The sequence below is a fragment of the Mirounga angustirostris genome, unplaced genomic scaffold (assembly GCF_029215605.1).
Source record: "Mirounga angustirostris isolate CCGP_5_RB_7025 unplaced genomic scaffold, mMirAng1.0.hap1 SCAF_12, whole genome shotgun sequence".
Lineage (NCBI taxonomy): Eukaryota > Metazoa > Chordata > Mammalia > Carnivora > Phocidae > Mirounga > Mirounga angustirostris.
The window spans coordinates 7,400,939-7,412,903 of record NW_026991720.1 but is presented as its reverse complement, the minus strand read 5'-3'; the positions used below and the strand labels follow the sequence as shown (position 1 = coordinate 7,412,903).

The 11,965-nt window shown below is 47.7% G+C and overlaps 1 protein-coding gene across 4 annotated transcripts in view; it reads left to right on the top strand.

Annotated features, from left to right (window-relative positions):
- Nucleotides 1-11,965, top strand: part of CUL1 (cullin 1) — a 101,939-nt gene that overhangs the window by 87,335 nt on the left and 2,639 nt on the right. For all 4 annotated transcript variants that reach the window (XM_064575799.1, XM_064575798.1, XM_064575797.1 and 1 more), the window contains 10 exons: nt 1,069-1,176; nt 1,251-1,357; nt 3,766-3,814; nt 4,179-4,310; nt 5,436-5,553; nt 6,685-6,761; nt 7,126-7,257; nt 8,113-8,205; nt 11,742-11,789; nt 11,869-11,951. In XM_064575799.1, coding sequence (XP_064431869.1) covers nt 1,069-1,176; nt 1,251-1,357; nt 3,766-3,814; nt 4,179-4,310; nt 5,436-5,553; nt 6,685-6,761; nt 7,126-7,257; nt 8,113-8,205; nt 11,742-11,789; nt 11,869-11,951 — 947 coding nt within the window. The remainder of the gene's footprint in view (nt 1-1,068; nt 1,177-1,250; nt 1,358-3,765; nt 3,815-4,178; nt 4,311-5,435; nt 5,554-6,684; nt 6,762-7,125; nt 7,258-8,112; nt 8,206-11,741; nt 11,790-11,868; nt 11,952-11,965) is intronic.

Below are 11,965 nucleotides of genomic sequence, written 5' to 3'. Positions count from 1 at the left end.
CCAGATGCCTAACTGACTTAGTTTCTCCCCCTGTCGAATGGGACTGCAGATGGCAGCAACCTCCTGGTGTGCTTGTGACCGTACTTGTGTGGGGCTTAGCACGCTGACATGCAGTGCGTCCCCAGTGTCAGCTGCTCGGTTTTCATCACTCAGGCCTGTCTCCTTTGCACCCCCGCCGTCCCGGTCCTTCCCATCTTCCTTGTGCGTCGCTGCCAGACCTCTCCTGTGGCTGATCTTTGTATTGCATTCCTCTTATGTTGTTTCTTGATCCAGAGCTCCCAGTTGCCCGCCCTGCCGAGTCCGCCAGTGCTCTGCCCGTCTCCCAGGCCCTGGCCTGTCACATCCAGTCTTGCAACGTGGTCCGGTGTGCGAGTCAGACCCTCTCCGCCTTGTCTGACCCACTCACACCCCTGCCCGCACTTCCTCGAACCTTAATCTTACACTTTTTTTTTTTTTTAAGATTTTATTTATTTGAGGGAGAGAGAGAGCGTGCACACAATCCAGAGGGGAGGGCTGAGGGAGAAGCAGAATCCCTGCCGAGCAGGGAGTCTGACATGGGGCTCAGTCACAGGGCCCCCGAGATCATGACCTGAGCCAAAGGCAGACGCTTACTGGACTGAGCCACCCAGGCATCCCAGTCTTACACTATTTTTACACCACCTGCCCACCTAAGTTCTAGATATCCAGCTGATTACTGATCTTACTGGCTGATTGGTTTTCCCAGAAAAGTCCAGAATTTGAATTTTTAACAACAGCAAAAATGGGCTAAGCAAACTATCACTTGGAAAAAATTGTGTTTCCTGTGATCTTTGAATGTTCGAATAATTTGAAGAATCACTGTTTTTTTGTACAAGCTGGAAATCAGTAATTTCAAGCACGGAGAATCTGTTAGTATGTCTATAAGCAAAATGTCCTGTGTGTTTTGATGATGGAACCAAAACTGTTTCTTGATCTTATTTAACATCTTTGAAGAAATCTCTAAGCCTTTTGAAATATTTTGTAGTAACATGTTAATACACCATTTAATCCCCAGTAACCAACTTTTGTTTCTGTTTTTCCCCTCCTGAGGACCCCAAAATGTACGTACAGACGGTGTTGGATGTTCATAAGAAATACAACGCGCTGGTGATGTCGGCGTTCAACAACGACGCTGGTTTCGTGGCCGCGCTCGACAAGGTGAGCGTGTGGCGCGGCGGCCGTGCGGCGGCACAGGGGCCCGCGTTCCTCTGACTCTGCTTTGTGTTCCGCAGGCCTGTGGGCGCTTCATTAACAACAACGCGGTTACCAAAATGGCCCAGTCGTCCAGCAAATCCCCCGAGTTGCTGGCTCGATACTGCGACTCCTTGTTGAAGAAAAGGTATTAGTGACTCTGTGTGTGTTTTCCTTAGGAAACCTATTTAAAGTCTCAGCTTGTCTCTGAGGAATTCAACTGTTACATTTGACATAAAGTTGTAATCTTTGTACCTTTTGAGAACATATTTTACACCTAAATTGTCTCCTTTGTCTCCTGAAAAGGTGCTCCCTGTTACGTATTCTAGGTCCAGTTTGTTGTTTGTTTTTTTAATGTTACTGTTGGCTTTGAGAATTGCAGGCAGTGTGACCTCTCTCGCTAAATAAGGCTCCACGGGCTGGTCAGGTGGTGCTTACGAGGGTGGGAAGGAGGCAGGAAGTAAGCGTCCGGCTCGTCCTCCCGGTGCTGGCGCAGGCCTCGCTCGGCCGTGTCCCCGGGGAAGGTCTGCGGCGGGAGCTCCCCCGGCTCTGGCCCGAAACAGGAGGTCCCATGTGCTGCGGCAGTCGCGTCATCGTGTGCGCCTCTCACGCTTACCTCCATCTGAGGACTTTGTTCACTGCTGTTTCGAACTCGTCGTGTAGTTTTTTAAAGCTTAATTTTAAGTCATTACTCTACATCCAGCGTGGGGCTTGAACTCACGACCCGAGATCGAGTCCCACGCTACACCGACTGAGCCAGCCAGGCGCCCCTCATGCTCTGTTTTAGCGTGTTTCTCACCTGCTCTTCTTCCTCCTCAGTGTGTGTATTAAGAGATAGCGGCCTCCTGGTCTCCTGTGGCGCTCTCCTCCCCTCTCCCCTCCCCTCCCCTCTGCATTGCGCTTCCGGTATTCCAGGTTTTATGTGTGTGTTTGGGTTTTCACAGCTTCTCTTTCACTTTACCAGCTTCTCTCAGCTCAGAAATGCTCAGGGCTGGTTTCACTTTTCCAGAGATCCATCAGCAAACACAGTCATTTCCCAGGCCTCCATGTTGTCCTGGTTTTGAGATGAATAGACACCTCTCGAAGGCTCGTGTAACCCCATTGCAAAAAAAACTAAGAATACCTATACAGACCAAGAAAAACACTGCAAACAAGTCTCACCTAGAATAGAGTTGGGGAAATCCTAAGTCGAATATTAGCAGACTCAATTGATTAGGGAACTAAAGAATAATTCTCCAGAACATAGTATAGTTTCCTAGGAATGTGGGGATGGCTTGGCGGTAGCGAATTTAATGTAATTTACTGTATTAACAGAACTGAATGTGGTCTTCCTGACAGACATGGGAAGACATTTGATAAGGTCCCTGGCTCCCTCTCTGACTTTGCCAGAAAGCCATCTTCCCAAGTCCAGTGAGAATGGAGTGTTTGGGGGTTGTTTTCCATTTATTGCAAAGCTGGTCAGTGTGTAGTTTAGCAGTTCTGGTCAGATCCTTTCATGTACACCTTCCAGGAATAAAAATGGACTTTAAAATGGGATGCCTCTTCTGACCTGATTTCTTTTTTTTTTTTTTAAAGGCTAGGTTATGTGAACATTTTCAATATATTAATTGCGTGCTTTAGTAGACCTTCACTGTGTTTGGCAGGATGCTTATTGTCCTTTTTATCCATTGCCTTTTCACAAGGGGCCCTCCTCAAGTCTCTTGCTCTGTTATTTCTTAGTTCAGGCTGCTCAAGCAGGCAGAATGGCAGGCACTTGGGAGTGTTGCTTCAGTGAGCACGCGCTAGGGAACGGAGCTAGGAAGTAAAACTCTTCGGAGAGAGAAACCGCCCTGGCCTACCCATGTGAAGAACAGGACTAGATTTCCTGAGCCAGCTATTCTTAAGTTGGAGCACCTTTGCAGAGCTTGTTTGGTGGCTGGATCATTTTATACGAATGTATGGGGATCTTGTCTATGAGGGACTCCTAAAACCTTAGAAATGTTGTTTACCCTGCAGTCACCTTTCAGTTAATACTTGTTCATAGAAGAGAAAGAATCCGTTGTTAAAGACAACCCTCTGTTACATACACAGAACCACAGAGGAAGGCAGCACTTGAATGGTTTAAACCCTTCCATTATCTTTAATGATTAGGCCAGTCAAAAACGATACGCCTTTTTGGTTTTTTCAACGGTAAGGTAAAGCATATGGTAGAAAGCAGTTGCCAAAGTGAAGTTCATTAATTTTGTATTTAAATAGATTGTCTGAAAGGAAAATTAAATGTTTGGGGGAACTTATTTAATAAGTATCTCCTGTTGAATTTCCCCTTGGAAATCCTAAACGATTGTTTCGTAAATGGATTCTTCCGCGATAGGGTCAGTATAAGATGGCCACACCGCCAGAGGTAAGAAGAGTTTGCCCGCCTCTCTGTGCACTGATCTGAAGAGAGCCGATCGGTCAGACGTTCACGGCCGCATTCTGTCACATTAGTTCGGTTCAGTGGTGCTTGCCGATGGAATGTTTGCCGATTTGTTTGAAAACAGTATGCCGTTTTTTGTTTGTTTGTTTTTTTAATCTCAGTTCCAAGAACCCAGAAGAAGCTGAGCTAGAAGACACGCTCAACCAAGTGGTAAGGCGCTTCTCACTAACCACGCCGGGTTCCAGCAGCCGTTTATCTCCAAGTTTTAAGCTTATTTGTATAGGGCATCTGAAATGTGACAGTTAATAGGATCATCTATTTTACTTTGAACCTGTGGTGTTACTCCCTAAATTGAGTCGTTAATGTTAGCATTTGTACTTTTCTCACGAGTCCTAAGTCTAGACCAACTTAATGTGATTTGAGGGGTTGACGCAGCTATTTCGAGGCTGCGGGTGGTAGTTTGGGCCCCGTACACGTTGGCTCAAGGCCAGGCAGAGCAGCTGGGGCGGCGGCGGGCGCGGGCTCGGGGCGGCGGGTTGCACGTGCATTGAGCGTGCTCTCTTGGCTTCGCTAGATGGTGGTCTTCAAGTATATAGAGGATAAAGACGTGTTTCAGAAATTCTATGCGAAGATGCTGGCCAAGAGACTCGTGCATCAGAACAGTGCCAGCGACGACGCCGAAGCAAGCATGATCTCGAAGTTAAAGGTAGATGTAACCCTGTCCCGGAAAAGGCCCGTGTTTAAGTCACCGAGAGAGGGGTCTTAGTGGTCGCAGGTGTCCTTGGGCAGCGTCGCGAGTTTGGGTGGTGTGGTCCCCAGTGCCCCACGACGGGAGGGCTGTGACCGGCCCGCCCCCCGCCCCCCGCTGTCCTGTCAGGCCGGGCTGTGCTGCGCTCGCCCCCCGAGCGCCTCCCGGCTCCGCGTGTTGGGCCTCCGCTCTGCCTCCACGCACCGGAACCACGCAGCGGGGCTCAGCCCACACTTGGGTTCGGTGGGCTTTGAGGTGCTGGGTGTTTTGTTTCGCTCTGAGGTGAGTTCAGTGTCTGCGGCTGTATGTGCCGGAGGGCTGTGGAGCAGTTGGCTCATCATCCGGCCCCCTCTGCGCTGAGCCCGCGCTGGTCGCCGTGCTTGCTGTCAGGTGTGGTGGACATACTTCACTGTGACCTGAAATTAGAGTGCGATGGCTGTCTGATTCTGCTCAGACCGCCGTGACAAAATTCCACAGTCTGGGGGCTTAAACAGGAGAAATGTATTCTCACAGTGCTGGAGGCTGGAAGTCCAGGATCGAGGTACTGGCTGATCCACTTTCTGTTGAGGACTGTCCTCCCAGTCTGGTGACGGCCACCTCCCCGCTCTGTCCTCACGTGGTGAGGAGCGAGCAGACTCCGGTCTCCTCTTACAAGGGCGCTAGTTCCATCAGGAGGGCCCTGTCGTCATGACTTCCTCTGAACAGTCGTTTCCCCAGGACCCTACCTCCCCGTACCGTCACACTGGGGGTCAGGCTTCAGCAGACGAGTTCGGGGACACACAGTTCAGCCCACAGTAGGGGATAAGAGACATAAAATATGTCATCTTTGTATTCTGTCAGATAGCCTTTCTCTTCGATGCTCCGAGGAAAGTCACCATGTGAGCAAAGATTTAGCTGCTGGGTTACGGCCGTGTAACTTTGGAGAGTGTGTCCATCTGAATGGGGACATACCGATGGTGCAAGATGCCCGTGTTAGCAGCTTTCGCGGCAGTTTTGGTACAGTTGTAGGAGTTCCATCCGATACCCTTGTGTACACTTAGGTTTTTATAGAAGTTACTAAGACACTTACTGGGTCCGTTTCAGCAAGCTTGTGGGTTTGAATACACCTCTAAACTGCAGCGGATGTTTCAAGACATTGGCGTGAGCAAAGATTTGAATGAGCAGTTCAAAAAGCACCTGACGAACTCAGAACCGCTGGACTGTGAGTACCCGCGTGTGCATTGGCTGCTTTCACAGGCCATGTTCTTAGAGAAGTTCGTGCCCTTTGTGGCAGACGAGAGGGGTGGCAAAATACTAAGTAGAGCTGCGTGATGCCTTCTCAGAAATCCCGGGATGGACGAGTACGAAGTGCCTCCCACATGCGCTAGGGGAGTCCTGCGACCTGGTGACGTTAGATGACAGGGCACAGAGCGTGTCAGCCTTTCCCAGGGGACCCAGCCGGTTGAGAGCTGGGGGCGCCGAGCCTTGCCCTCTCCCGCTTGCTGACTTGGCCGCCCCACCCTGGGCACCTGCGAGCTCAGGGCTCCACACACAGTTTAATATTTCCTAAGTTGCTTTCACCTTAGTTCGGATCCAATCTAGCATTTATTTTTTTAAATGAAGAGAAACGGACTTGGCCGTATCGATGACAGCCTCGAAGTAAGCGGAGATCTCACGGCTCCGGATTGGTGTGCAGATGCGGGTGGGCTGGGCGCCAGGTCCGCGGGGGTGGTCGTGGGCCGATGATGCAGACATCCTCACGTGGTAATGCTGTCTTTTAAAATAAAAAATGGGAACTTTACTTTTCCTCAAAACTAAACCCTTCCATTGTTAAACTTGGCAGGGAGGCCAGTGGACCCCTCGGCTCTTTGTGATGATGGTATTACTGTTCTAATTTATAGTTTATATTGTATATAGTGTTGGTGGTCGCGAGGGCTACACAGAACATCCTGAAGTGAGCTGTTTACGTTTGGGGTTTTTGTTTCCTGAGCTGGGGCCTCCAGGGGTGGCCGTGCTGGGCGGGCTCAGGGGCGCTCGAGTGGCCCCAAGGCCCGACAGCAAACCCAAGCGACCAGGGCAGAGCAGGCCAACGGTGTCAGAAGTCTGAGCTGGAAGTGAAATGAAAAACTGTCCCTCTCTAGAGGAAAAGCGTTTCTGGCTCTTTCCCCTTGTACTCATTTTAATTGAGTGAAATAATTTAACTGAGATATGGTCAGTTCTTCATTTTATACTGAAACAGAGTTTTTCATTCAGTATGTTTCTTTTAATACAAGGCAGTCCACGTTTATTTGAACGGCCGCCTTGTTCAGTTCATGGGACTAACTGTGTTCCTGCATTTCATTCCCCGCCCCAGTGGATTTCAGTATTCAAGTGCTGAGCTCCGGGTCGTGGCCCTTCCAGCAATCTTGCACGTTTGCCTTGCCGTCGGAGGTAAGGGTGGCTTTGTCTTGGGTTCTGTTAGTGCTGAGCAGATGAGAAGGGGGACCTTGGCCTTGACCCCCAGGGTGCCTGCAGAAGGCCTTCCCGTGGGCCGGCCATGCAGCAGTAAGGGGGGGGGGGGCCCAGGGCGGCGGCTGGGGGCCATGCTGCAACCCCCCGACGGTAACCTACGTGCCGTACGGTTAGAAATGGTTCTCGACAGGACCCTCGAATGCCTACGTGAGTCCAACACCTACATTTGTATTTTACTTTTATGTCCTGAGCACTTTGTCCTGTAAACTTGGCAAGGTGTATATATTGAGAAATGCTGACTGGGATGTGAGTGAGACGCGGTGCCGTCTGTCCTCTTGTGCAGTTGGAGCGTAGTTACCAGCGATTCACGGCTTTCTACGCCAGCCGTCACAGCGGCAGGAAATTGACTTGGTTGTATCAGCTGTCCAAAGGAGAACTGGTAACCAACTGCTTCAAAAACAGATACACGCTGCAGGTAAGATCACCTTTCTGGTCTGGAATACATACATCTTTGAAGTCTGGAGGAGGGTGAGGCAAATCGCAGAACTCAGAATCCAGGGGTTGGTGCCACAGAGTCTGCAGAGTTAAGCTTCTGGCAAAGTCCTGTAGTGGTTCAGACAGCCCGGCTTTGAGGGTGAGGGGAGCTGAATCCTGATGCTTTCTCACTGACGGACAGGCGACTTCCTGATGCCTCAGTTTCCTTCTCCACAAAATGGGGGTGCTAGTGCTTACGCTTTGGAAGTGATGTGACAATTTAGTGAAATAACATGCTTGATAAGCGTCTGGCATAGCTCCCGCCTGATGCACACTGTGTGTGTCGCTTCAGAAGCTGGAGTTCAGTGTCCTTAATTATGATAATAGCCCTTTTCCCTTGGCAGAACATTCGTTCCACGTTAATAGTAACCCTCAGTGCTTGCCGCAGGACTGAGTACTGACTAGTAAGAACTGCGTAGTTACGGTTTCAGTTTGACAGAGGAGAAACTGAGACCCGGGGTAATTTAAGTGACTTCCTCGGGATCCCAGAGCCAAAATTTCAGTGAGCGTGGATGCCTAAATAGCGTGTATTTACGTACACAAAACGTCATAGAAGAAAGTTCGAAATTATTTCAGCGTTTGAAAGGTGGGAAATGATGTCCTTCAGGAAAACGTTGCTTTATGGTGGAGTTGTGACACTTTGTATTCTCTTTTACATAGATCTGCTTGATTTTTTGCATCTATTGGAAGAATTTGTTTCATAAATCAGTTCGTCAGACTTAAGCTCTGGATTTCTGGAGGTTTTTCCATGCATTTAAATTTTGCTTCTCTTTCTTTTATATGTGGGGCCTCAAAGGCATCCACCTTCCAGATGGCGATCCTGCTTCAGTACAACACGGAAGACGCCTACGCTGTGCAGCAGTTGACCGACAGCACTCAGATCAAAATGGTATCTTAGCGCTTCTTGGCCTCTTGTATGTGTCACCTCGCTGTCTCCTTAGTCTCGTGAGCACTGCAGGGAGGGAGTGGGGAGAGGATGTGGGGGTCTGTGATTGGACATAGCTACTTGCCTTAGGACTATAAATGATGCACGTTCTTTAAAAACTTCATTTTTAAACTCAGTGTAACCTACACCATGTGTACGTATGTGCACGCCCACGCACACACACACACACACAAATGTGAGCGCAACATGCTTTCTCCCGTTCGTTTAACCCATTCTTAACCCCCTTTACAGCTAGGCTTTTCTTACTAAGCTCAAATGTCACTTAATTATCATGCTATTCTTCCTATCAGTCATGTTCTTTATTGAGACATATTTCACATACATAAATTTCACCATTTGTAAACAGTTCAGTGGGTTTTCACAAGGTTGTACAGCCAACCACCACCGTCCAATTCCAGAACATTTCCATCATCCCAAAAAGAAACCCATCAGCCTGTAGCAATAACTACCCTCTACTCCTCAGCCCCTGACAACCATTAACTTACTTTCTGTCTGTGCATTTGCCTACTCTGGGCATTTTGTGTTAATGGTGTCATAGTATGTGCCTTTTCTGTCTGCCTTTCACTTGTATTTTCAAGGTTTCTCCATGGGATTGTGTATAGATCTCTTTTATTCTGTTTTATGGCTGAAATACGTTCCAGTGTATGGATGGACCACGTTGTGCTTCTCCATTCATCAGTTGATGGACATTTGGGTTGTTTTCACATTTTAATTATTAGGAATAGTGCTGCTGTGAACATTCGTGTGCAAGTTGTCGTATGAACATATTTTCAGTTTTCTTGGGTATATACCTAGGTGTGAAATATCCGAGTCATGATGGATTTAACTCATTGAGGAACAGCCCAACCGCCCCACGATGGCTGCATCCATTCAGGGGCTCACCAGCCGTGTAGGAGGGTCCAGTTTCTCCACACCCTTGCCAACATCTGTCATTCTCTTTTTTTTTTTAATTATAGCCATCCTAATGGATATGAAACAATCCTTCATTGTGCTTCTGATTTGCATTTCCCTAACAACTGATGATGTTGAGTGTCTACTCAGGTTCTTATTGACCATTTATATATATATATTCTTTAGGGAAATGTCTACTTGAATCCTCTGCCCGTGCCCATTTTTTATTTGGGTTGTTTTTTTTATTGTTGAGTAGTAAGAATTCTTTATATATTCTGTACATAGAGCGTCTTTTTCTTTTATTGCTTGTGCTTTTGTTGTCTTAAGGAACCATTGCCTGATTCAAGGTCAAAGATTTCTTTCCCTGTTGATTTGTACTGCCTTATTGAAAATCACTTGGCCATAGGTGGATGGGTTTATTTGTGGATTCTCAATTCTTTTCCAGTAATCTGTATGTCTGTCTTTATGACAATATCACATTATCTTGGTTGCTGCTTTGTAGTAAGTTTTGAAACTGAGACCTCCAGCTTTGTCCTTTTTCAAAATTGTGTTGGCTGTTCTGAGTCCCTCACATTCCCATATGAATTTCAGAATTGGCTTGTCCATTGTTAGAGGCTGCATCGAATCTGCAGATTGCTTGGGGTGGGGGTGGTAATCTTTATCTTATGAGTAGTAAGTCTTCCAACTCATGACCATGAGCAGCTTTCCATTCACATACGTTGTCTTTCATTTCTCTAAATTGTGTTTCATAGTTTTATATCTACAAGTCTTGCACTTTGGTTAAATTTATTCCTAAGTATTGTGTTTGGTGCTTTTGTAAATGGAATTGTTTGTTCGTTGCTAGATGTGGCTGAACTCCTTTTTTAATTTTTTTGAAGATTCTTTAGTGGTTTTTCTTATACACAGTCATGTCATCTGCAAGTACAGCTAGTTTTACTTCCTTTTCCTATTTGGATGCCTTTTATTTTTCTCGCCTGATTGCTTTGGCTAGAATTTCCAGTACAGTGGTGAATAGCGATGGTGTGAGTTGGCATCCTTGTCTTATTCCTGATCTTAGGGGAAAGCTTTAGCTTGTTACTGTTAAGTATGATATTAGCTATAGGTTTTTCTTAGATTCCCTTTATTAAAGGAGTTCCCTTCTATTCTTGGGTTTTTTTGTTGTTTGTTTTTTTTTTAGTGTTTTCATCATGACAGAGTGTTGAATTGGGTTAAACTGCTTCTCTATTGAGATAAAAATGTGCTTTTTGTTTATTAACGTGGTAGATTGATTGCTTTTCTTATGTTGCAACCTCGCATTCCTGGGGTAAACCCCACCTGGGCATGGGATATAATACTTTTTATATGCTGGTGGGCTTGGTTTGCTTGTATTTGCTTGAGGATTTTTACGTCTGCACTCGCAGGAATATTGGTCTGTTGTTTTCTTGGGATGTTTTTGCCTGGTTTTGCTGTCAGGGTAATACTGGCCTCATTGAATGTCAGGAAAATCATTTATTGTTTGATCGTGCTTCGAGTTAGTCCAAAGTACATCTGCAAATTCTAATAACAAACTGGATTTGCCCCTTTGTGTGTAAGTCTTTCTTGTTCCTCCTCACATCAGGAGGACTCGCATCGGGGGAGAGGCTCAGGCCGCCACAGGCTGTGGGGAGGGCGCTGCCCTTGGCCACCTGCTCCGCAGAGCTGACAGGTCCATGGGTTTTCTCTGCACCCGTCTCAACTGGTCTGCAGCCGAGAGTAGCACTCCGTGCGGGGAGGAAGCACCCTCCCCGCTCCACACTCACTCCTCCATCAGATCTGGCTCACGAGTGAGACCTCTGCCGGCGTCCTTCTAGATGTGTCCGGCAGCGTCCCAGTCCTGCTCTGCGGGTCTGGCCTGGTCACTAGACCAGAGGCCCCTCGCTTTCGTGGCTTTAGGTTTGTGCCCTCGGACCAGAATGGGTTTCCTTAGAGGCAGGGGCAGGCCCGCTCTGTCCGTCGGGGTAGGAGGTGGGGATGGGTATGCATCCAGGGGACAAGGGGCAGATGGTACTGTCCGGTGTCATGGGATCCCAAAGCCGAAGGAGAGCCGGGAAGTGACCCACCACCCATGTTTATAGGCTAGGAAACGGCCAGAGGTGCCACATGGTGCTTAGCGTTCAGCGAAGGAAATCGACAGTGGGGTCACCCAGCTGCCACTGAGCCCCATCATCTTCGGGAGCAGAGTGCTCTCCGGTCTTGCTGGAGCCCTTGAACGTTACTTTCACGGTGATCCGTGTCCAAGACGAGCTGTCGGGCAGCTGGGGGGAGAAGAGGTTCCTGTAGGTTTGAGTGAGGACATCCAGTGTGGTTTCACTATTTGAATGTGAGTCGTCGGTTTTTATTACTAGGTGGTCAAGGCCAGAAAGGGGTTGGCTCCACTTTGAAGTGGGTGCTGGTGGTGGCAATAGTGAATTTAGGGGACCCCTTAAGCACACCTCTTTTTTCCCCTGGGTACATCCTTCTGTTTGGGTGACTGCTGTGTTTCTGAGGAAAACGAATGATGGCATCGCATGTGGTTTGTATCACAAAGAGAAATGTATTTTTTTTCTTTATCTTTTCCTCTTTAATTGCAGGACATTTTGGCACAAGTCCTACAGATTTTATTGAAGTCGAAGCTACTGGTATGTTTGGGCCTTTTCTGTGTTAAGCTAGAACAAAGCCTTGTCCTGAGACCGTGTAGTAACACTTGTCTTTTGACAGGTCCTGGAAGACGAAAATGCCAATGTTGATGAGGTGGAATTGAAGCCAGATACCTTAATAAAATTATATCTCGGTTATAAAAAGTAAGGAAAACCTA